This window comes from Motacilla alba, chromosome 2, assembly GCF_015832195.1.
Source record: "Motacilla alba alba isolate MOTALB_02 chromosome 2, Motacilla_alba_V1.0_pri, whole genome shotgun sequence".
NCBI classification, from domain to species: domain Eukaryota; kingdom Metazoa; phylum Chordata; class Aves; order Passeriformes; family Motacillidae; genus Motacilla; species Motacilla alba.
The window spans coordinates 150,284,282-150,293,464 of record NC_052017.1 but is presented as its reverse complement, the minus strand read 5'-3'; the positions used below and the strand labels follow the sequence as shown (position 1 = coordinate 150,293,464).

Genomic DNA, 9,183 nt, shown 5'->3' with positions numbered 1-9,183 from the left:
GCTTTGTCAGCTCATCCACGTTTTCCCACGAGCTGGAAAAATGGGATTTTACTGACCTGTGGCCTCAGTGACTGACACATCCAAGGATTTGGCTGGGCTGCTCCAAGCTCCTGATGTCCCCAGAGTCACCTCACATCACCTTAGAGCAACTCAGGGTGTCACTGACAGGCCAGACCCAGACCTTTCCTGCCTCCGTGTTTTCCTGACATTCCCACTGGGTTTCCTGCTATTCCCTGCTCTCTGTTCATCCCTGAACTCATTTCTGATGGACCAAAGGGAGGGGGAAATAAGGACATAGGGGGTCAGGCAAGGGATGCTGGAGATGGAAAAGGATCACATTCCCCTGGCATTCCTCAGTTCCCTGGGGCTTCCCATACTTTTTTTTTTTTGCAGTAGGAAAAAGGCCACTTGGGAAAAGGAGGTGCCTGGCAGCACCAGTGGGCACTGCTGGGACATCCATGGGGCTCTCAGGGATTTTGGCTCCATGAGGAGGAGCCTTGACAGGGTTGGACCTTCCCTGTGATCCTTGAGGTGTTGTGGATCTGGGCTGGTGGCTTTGAACTTTGGGATCTTTGATGTTGACTTTTTTCCCTAAAAAATGTCACCGTTCCTGGATGGAAAAGTGTGGACAGACAACAACCCCAAGCAGGGAGGGACCCATGGATGAGCTGGTGTTTGGGGTTGTCAAGGGGCTGCTCCAGGGCTCCATTCCCTTCAGTCCAAAAATCAGTGGTTCGAGTAGGAATCAACCATTCCCTGAATGTCTCCAGAGGACTTTTTCCTAAAAAAAAAAAAAAAAGTTATTTCCAAGTAATTCCTAGGATGAACCAAGATATTCCTTGGTTTTGTTGTATTTCTGCAGCCAAAGAGCTCAGGAGGGGATGGTGGGTTTGCCTCCAAGAAATGATTCAAGATCCTTAGAAAATCTAAGAAATAATCCAAGATTCTGCCCAGAGAAGATGGGGCTGCCCCATCCCTGGAAGTGTTCCAGGCTGGACAGGGCTTGGAGCAACCTGGTCTAGTGGAAGGTGTCCCTGCCCCTCTTTTCCCAGGAAAACCCTTGAAGCTGAGCCTGGCCACAGAGGAGATTGCCACGTTTTATGCCAAAATGTTGGATCACGAGTACACCACCAAGGAGATCTTCCAGAACAACTTTTTCCATGACTGGAGGAAGGTACCTTCCCTGGGAGGGCTCCTTGATATCCATCAAACCCATCAGCCCCAGCCTGTGGTGTGGGATGGAGGGAATTGGGGGGTATTTGTTCCTTACTTATCATTGAGGTTCTAAATCCTGATTTATTTCCATGGTTTTTTGTGGGTTTGGGCTGGGATCTGCTTTCTGTGCTCCCTCTGAGTTTTAGTGATGGGTACAGGTGGTAGATCTTGCAAAGAGCTCCAAAACCAGTTTGGGACACCAAAGAATGAAGGGATGTAATCCCTAATCTAATCCCAAAACAACCCCAAACTCTTTCTAGGGAATGTTTACTCCTCCCAAATATATTTGATGCTGTCCCTGCAGTTGTGTTTGGGGACTTTTTTCCACATTAGGTTCTTCCACCCCAGAACTGGCTGTCTTTTTTCAAAGAATGGGACTCTATTCCTTTTTCCAAGGACAGGCACAAGCACCAGCTTCCCGTGGAATTAGTTTTGCCTCCTGGCTTTTCCCAGCCCCTCTCATCTCTTTCTCAGGAAATGACCTCAGAGGAGCAAGAGATAATCAAGGACCTGGACAAATGTGACTTCGGGGAGATCCACAAATATTTTGTGGACAAAAATGAGGCCCGGAAAGCGCTTCCCAAGGAGGAGAAGCAGGTGAGGACTGGTTCCTATGACACGTTTTGGGAATTTTGGCTCTTCATTGGTGTCTTTCCTGGTGCTGTGCCCTGAGCTTGGACTTCTTTAATCCAGCTCTGTCTCCATGGCCATTGCCCTCCTCTTCCTGAATTTTGTCAGCAGATCTGCACATTCCATGGCTTTGCAGGTTGCCAGTCATCCTTGGGTCATGCTTTGGAGTCCTTCCCTCTCCAGAGGATTGTGGACTTTGCCAAGGGAATCACGGCACTTAGACTCTTGGTTGGAATGTTGAAGATCCTTTCCAGTCCAAATCATTCTGATTTTTTTTTTTTGGGTGGTGTCCTGGTTTCAGAAGCTGAAGGAGGAGGCAGATAAGATCCAGGAGGAATATGGATACTGCATCCTGGATGGGCACCGGGAGAAGATTGGCAACTTCAAAACTGAACCTCCAGGACTCTTCCGTGGCCGTGGGGAGCACCCCAAAATGGGGATGCTGAAGAAGAGGATCATGCCAGAAGATGTCATCATCAACTGCAGCAAGTGGGTTGTCCTTGGAAGTGCTGAGCTCCTGGGGCTTCTCTTGGGACTGGGGGGGACTGGGAACTTCCTCTGCCCCAAGTTGGGGTTTTTCAATCTTCTAAAATCCATGTTTTCCACATCCTGAGAGTGTTTTTCCCTCTGAGTTTTGTGAGCTGGAGTGGTCTTAGCCACCCATTTGAAGACCTTGATTCAAAACATTCCCCATCAGTCCAGCAAGTTTTCCTTTCCCAGCATCCAAATGATAAACACCTGATTGTGGGAAGGGTCTGGAGCACCAGGAGCAGCTGAGGGAGCTGGAGGGGCTCAGCCTGGAGAAAAAGGAGGCTCAGGGGGGACCTTCTAAAATTCCCTGACAGGAAGGTGGAGCCACATAGGGCTTGGTTTCTTCTTCCAGAAAAAAAAATGACAGGAGAAGAGGAAATGTCCTCAAGTTGTGGGAAGGAGGTTTAGGTTGGATATTAAGTAAAACTTCTCCACAGAAAGGGTTGTCAAGGACTGGAAGGGGCTGCCCAGGGCAGTGGTGGAGTCATCAGCCCTGCAGGGGTGTGAAAGCTGTGTAGATGTGGCACTTGGGGACATGGTTTGCTGCTCCTGGCAGTGCCGGTTCATGATGGGACTCTGTCTTGGAGAACTTTTCTAACTTTAATGATTCCATGTTGTGGAGTAACTGTAGGTGGATTCCATGTTTTGTCAATCTTTGGCTCACTGGAAACTTCATTCTTCATGGTCCAAGGGCTCTAATCCTGCTCTTCCCACAGGGATTCCAAGATTCCCGAGCCCCCAGAGGGTCACAAGTGGAAGGAGGTGCGCTTTGACAACACGGTCACCTGGCTGGCCTCGTGGACAGAGAACATCCAGAACACCTTGAAGTACATCATGCTGAATCCCAGCTCCAAGCTGAAGGTTGGAATAATGCCCTTGGTCAAGTGAAAAAAATCTTGGAAAGCCAGAATGTGGAGTATCAAAAAAAAAAATAATTTTTTTTTCTTTCTTGCCCTTCTCTTAAAAGTGGATAAACAAAATGAGGGATAGGACAGATGATTGTGAAGCATCAAACTTATTCCAAGGAATGGGTTGCTCCTGGCAGAGTGATCCTGGTGCCACGTTGCTCATGTGTGTCCGGGGAGGGCTGTCGGAAGCCAGATGGAGACTGAAAGGATCCACAGGGGCTAAGAAGATCCACAGGGACCAGAGCTGGGTTAATTTATACCAGGAAGTGGAGGGTAGGAAGAGATGGGATTGAACTCTGTGGGAAGAGAAAGGGATTTAAGGCTGTTTCCGAGGGTTCAAGGAAAGTGGGAATGCTTCCCAGGTGGACACAACTGAGCAAGTGCTGTGTCAGTCCACATCAGTGTCTAAGGAGCCACCTTTGGCCATGGTTTGACTGCTTGGTCTTTCCCATACTCAGGGAGAACACCCTGACTTGGCCAGGATCCAGACCCAGCACGGCCAGCAGAGGGCACAGAAACCCTGGATGAGCTGTTTCTTTTCCAGTTTATTCCCTTCATGATTTTTTTTTCCCAATAAAACAGTGGGATTTAAGCAGGATTTAGATGCTGGAGGTGTTTCTAGAGCAGGACTTGACTGGTAGGGGTGAAATAAAGATGGGGCACGGAATGGAAAATATCCTGGTTTCCCATTCCAGGGGGAGAAGGACTGGGAGAAATACGAGGTAGCTCGGCGCCTGAAGGATGTTGTCCACACAATCCGGGCTCAGTACAGGAAAGACTGGAAATCCAAGGAGATAAAGAAGCGGCAAAGAGCAGTGGCCCTCTACTTCATTGATAAGGTAGCCACAGGTCCTCCATCCACGTGGAAGTTGGGAATTCACTTCCCTGATCCACCCCACCGTGAAGTTTTTTGGTGTTTGCAGGTTCTGCCACCCAGGGTGGCTCCCCATGAGGAATCTGGGGATGATTATGGAATCCTGGAATGGTTTGGTGGGCTGGGACTTTGAAGATCATCTCATTCCACCCCCATGTCATGGAAAGGGACACCTTCCACTTGACCAGGTGGCTCCAAGCCCCATCCAGCCTGGATTCAAATTTTCCAGTGGTGTGGAAAATGAAAATTGTCCCTAGTGGAAGGTGTCCCTGCCCATGGCAGGAGGTTGGAATTTGATGATCCTGAAGGTCCCTTCCAAATCATTCTATGAATGTATAGATGGAGATGATCCATCTCCTCTAGTCCCGATCCACTTTAACAACCTGGCAAAGGGGAATTGAGGTGGAATGGCACGGGATGGATGACTCCTTATTTTCTTTCCAGCTGGCCCTGCGAGCTGGGAATGAGAAGGAGGAAGGGGAGACTGCGGACACGGTGGGCTGCTGCTCCCTGCGTGTGGAGCACATCCAGCTGCACCCCCAGCTGGACGGGCAGGAGCACGTGGTGGAGTTTGACTTCCTCGGGAAAGACTCAATCCGTTACTACAACAAAGTGTCCGTGGAGAAGCCGGTGAGTGGGGCAGGAACAGAGGAAGTGCTTGGTTGTCTGGGTTCCCTCAATGTTTATCAGTTCCAAATTTCCATCCAAAAACCTGTTACCAAGATGTGCTTTAACCCTGGAGAAATTTTGGGATAGAACTTCCAAGGTTGTTCTTCATGAGGGAGAAGTCCCACCTCTTGCTGGAGCACCCTCGGTTCGTGCACATCAGGACTTGAAACGTCTCCATTTATGTTAAATAATTTTCCTTTGTCCATGGGAAAAAAAGTTTTTGATGGTGTTTGTGGAGAAACTGGAATGTCGGAGATGGGAAAGATGGGGGGGGGAACACCCAGTGGCTCCTTGAAGTTGAGAGGGTTGGTGGGATGTGCCAACACGAGGGTGAATCAGAGTCCTTCTGGAGGAGGAGAGAGATGAGGGAGATGTCTGGCAGCAGTTCATTCCTTGGCCGTGACCAGGGCTGTCCTTTCCCCCTCTTCAGGTGTTCAAGAACCTGCAGCTGTTCATGAAGAACAAGGACCCCAGCGATGACCTCTTTGACCACCTCAATGTGAGTTGTCACCTCGAAGCTTTTCAAACAGTGCTGGTGGCCCTGAAGGAGGAGAAGCCAAACCATGATACCCTTGGCCACCTTTGGTGGTCATCCCTTCACCTTTTTTTACCTCTCTGCTCTATAGGGACACCACTGTCACTGTTTGAACACCCTGTGAGGTTTTCCAGCCTCTTTTTGCACTCTGCTTCCCTGTGTCCCTGTTGAGGAGCTGGATTCCTGCTCCTTCCCTTCTCCAACTCACCCATTTGGGATTTTTTTTAGCCTGGAAGGTCTGCCCACATTTTGAGGAATTACTGGAGGTACCAGACCTCAGCTTTTTGATGCTTTTGCACCTCATTAGGGCTCCACAGAAGTGGGAGAGGTTGCTGCCTTCCCTCCTGGAAAAAACCTCCTCCCTCATCTTCCTCGGGATGGGATATGGGATCAATGAGCAGCTCCATCTTTTCTCTAGAACAGGGATGTGATATTGGATGTGAAGTCAGGAATGATTGTTTGGAAAAGACCTCTAAGATCATCAAATCCAGGCATTAACCCAGCACTGCCAGGTCCACCACTAAACCACGTCCCCAAGTGCCAAAGTGTGTCCCCTTGGACATAGGTGGGCAGAAACTGTTGACTTCCTGAGAGATTTTTTTTTTTTTTTGTGGATTTAGGTGGAATTTTAGGCCAGTTTTGGGTAGCTGATGACCTGACCCCCACAAGTAGCTGTACAAGCTGCAGGATTTAATTTTTTGTTAATGCCTAATTTTGGTTGCTTAGGCAGAAGATGGTCTAGAAAGAGATTTGTCCCAGCTTCTGCTTGTCCTATTCCTTCACGGAATCATGGAATGGTTTGGGTTGAAAGGGACCCTAAAGACTGCCACGTTCCAAATCCCTGCCATGGGCGGGGACACCTTCCACTATCCCAGGTTGCTCCAAGCTCCATCCAACCTGGCCTTGAACAATTCCAAGGATGGAGCAGCCACAGCTTCTGTGGGAATTCCATTTCAGGGCCTCACCAGCCTCAGAGGGAAGGATTCCTTTCCAATATCCCGTCAAACCCTTTGTCATTTTGAAGCCATTCCTCCTTTTCCTACTGCTAGAGTTCCTAATGTGAGTTTCCCTGTACTTTTCCCTGTTTTTCCCTCCTCCAGACAACCTTCCTGAACAAACACCTCCAGGACCTCATGGACGGTTTGACAGCCAAAGTCTTCAGGACTTACAACGCTTCCATCACCCTGCAGGAGCAGCTCAAGGCCCTCACCAACCGTGAGTTCCAGTGGCTGTGGTGGGACCAAAGGGCTCAGGAATTTCCATCCATTGCCTTGGGATCCCTAAAACTGCCCATGTCCCACCTGGGCAGGTGATGCTCCACATAGTGGGGTGGGAGTGACATATGGGGGTGAGCAGCAAGCCAGGGATGTCGGTAAGTGAGAAGTGGTGCACTTGGGGATACTCTGACTAACTCTGACTAACTGATGGCCAGGATGGGAATATTTTTCCCTCTTTTTCTTGTGTTGCTGGTTGGTTGCACTATTTCTGCCTCCTTGGGTACATGAAGGCTGAGTCACAGCACCAGATTGTGATGCTCAATTGTCCTTCCCCAATTCCCACAACCATTCTTGCTCTCCCTGGAGGGAGAATGCGACAGCAACTTGATTGCCTTTCCTTCTGCTGTATTCCCTGCTTTTCCCAACTCCTGGAACACAGTCAAGAGCGATGTTTTCATTTCTTTCCAGCTGAAGACAACGTTGCAGGAAAGCTCCTGTCCTACAACCGAGCCAACAGGGCTGTGGCCATCCTGTGCAACCATCAGAGGTCTATACCAAAAACCTTTGCCAGGTCCATGCAAGTCCTCCAGGAAAAGGTGAGACAGACCCAGCTGAGAGATCCCAGACCTAACCCGGCCTCTTAATTTTATTTTTGGGTTGGGGTGATGTCTGGAGGAATCACCTTGGTCAAGAAAATTAAGGAATGTCCAGGGAGTAGTGGATTGCAATCCAGGGGTGGAGAGGGATGTGGTGGGGGATACTGGGGGAAGCGACTAGGCACAGAATTTGGGTGAGTTTTTATGAGTTTGTGGCATTTTTCATCACTCTGTCTTCAAACCAAGCTGGGGGCCTTTTGTGATGGCAGCTCTGGCCCAGTTGGATCAAGATGAGGGAAATTGGTTTTCCGGTCTTTTTGCAGGAGGAGCAGCTTGAAAATAACTTTAATTACCACTTTTAATTGTCCTCAGTTTTTGCTCACACCCCACTGAAGGGCTGGGACTTCTCTGAGGGCTCTGGTGCTGTCACAAGTCCCTCAGTCTCAGGCAGGTGCAGAAGTTGGACAGATTTAGGAGCTCCAAGTGTTTGTGGCATCTGGGCTGGGATGATATTTTAGAAGATGCTAAAAAATGCTTGAGCCCAGAAAATGCTGCAGGGACAAATTGGGAAGTAGGGTCGGTAAGAAATTGAGGAATGGTGTAAAGGAAGGAAGGGAAAGAGGGAGGAAGCTGAAACCTTCAGGGAGGTTGGAAGTATTGTCTGACATTTTCACCTTCACAGATCGACGCCAAGAAGAAACAAGTGGAGGAAGCCCAGGAAGAAGTGAAAAAAGCTGAAGATGAGTTTAAGGACACAAAAGATGCCAAAGCAGAAGCGTGAGTGGCTTTTGCTTGGAATCCTCTCTTGCAGAGGGATCTAAAGGGCCTGTGGATGGGGCTGATGTGTCCCAACACCCCATCAGAACAAAAATGCCCATGTTTGGGATTGGGTCCTTCTTGTCTCATGGAAATTTGGAAGATGGTTAAGATCTTGTGGATGGGTTCCCTTCAAGAACACCTTCCACTCTCCCAGGTTGCTCCAAGCTCTGTCCGACCTAGCCTTGGACACTTCCAAGGATGGAGCAGTCTCAGCTTCTCTAGGCAACCCATTCCAGGATGCTGGATTTTGTTTGCCCACCTTTGGTGGTGGAAATTACCTTTTTTTTTTTAATTGTTAATTTTTAATATTAAAAAAGCATCTTGCCAGATCCAAACCCTTGAGAAATAGGTTAGTGCTGAATAGCACCTTTGACCCTGCCATTCCAGAGAATTTCTGGGCTTTGGGACATTCTGTGTTGTTCCTTCTCTGCCCTCAGCAATGTGGAGAAGAAGAAGAAGCTGTTGAAGAGGCTGGAGGAGCAGTTGGCCAGGATGAACATCCAGGCCACGGACAAGGAGGAGAACAAGCAAATAGCTCTGGGCACGTCCAAGCTGAATTACCTGGATCCCAGGATTACCGTGGCTTGGTAAGTCTTGGGTGTAAAATCATGGAATGGTTTGGGTTGGAAACACCTTAAAATTTGTGGTGTTCAATGGGCAGAGACACCTTCCACTGTTCCAGGTTGCTCCAAGCCCCATCCTACCTGGCCTTGGAGACTTCCAGGGATGCAGTGGAGGGGACACTGCTGGGTAACTGGTCCCCACTGGTGTCTTGTGGTCTGCACAGGTGCAAGAAGTTTGGGATTCCCATCGAGAGGATCTACAACAAGACCCAGAGGGAGAAGTTTGCCTGGGCCATCGACTTGGCTGGCGAGGACTTTGAATTCTGAGCCGGTGCCTTCCATGTTAAATCCCAAATCCTGCTCTTTTGGTGCTGTTAGAAAGCTTTTTCTTAAATTTTTTTAATTTGCTGTTCCTGGCAGCTGAGGGTTGTCTGAGTTTGGTGCCTTTTTTTTTTTTGTATGGAAAAGCAAGCACCTGGATTTCCAGTTGAAGCAGGTATTGCTGATTGGGATTTTGGACTTTGGGAACTCTTAATTCCTCTTCAGAGTTGCCAAGTACCTGGGATCTTTTCTTTCTTCCTCTGGAGTCCTGGAAGGAGATTAAATAAGAGCCTTAATTGTGCTGA

The 9,183-nt window shown here is 48.8% G+C and overlaps 1 protein-coding gene across 1 annotated transcript; it reads left to right on the top strand.

The window, feature by feature from the left end:
- The first annotated feature begins 1,046 nt into the window (after window positions 1–1,046).
- TOP1MT (DNA topoisomerase I mitochondrial) lies at window positions 1,047–8,941 on the top strand. The gene is made up of 12 exons (XM_038128040.1): window positions 1,047–1,174; window positions 1,690–1,812; window positions 2,147–2,334; window positions 3,093–3,237; window positions 3,980–4,123; window positions 4,603–4,788; window positions 5,258–5,326; window positions 6,463–6,577; window positions 7,048–7,175; window positions 7,858–7,952; window positions 8,432–8,581; window positions 8,782–8,941. The coding sequence occupies exons 1-12, from the start codon at window positions 1,109–1,111 to the stop codon at window positions 8,882–8,884; spliced, it is 1,512 nt and encodes a 503-aa protein (XP_037983968.1). The 5' UTR covers window positions 1,047–1,108; the 3' UTR covers window positions 8,885–8,941.
- Window positions 8,942–9,183: the final 242 nt, after the last annotated feature.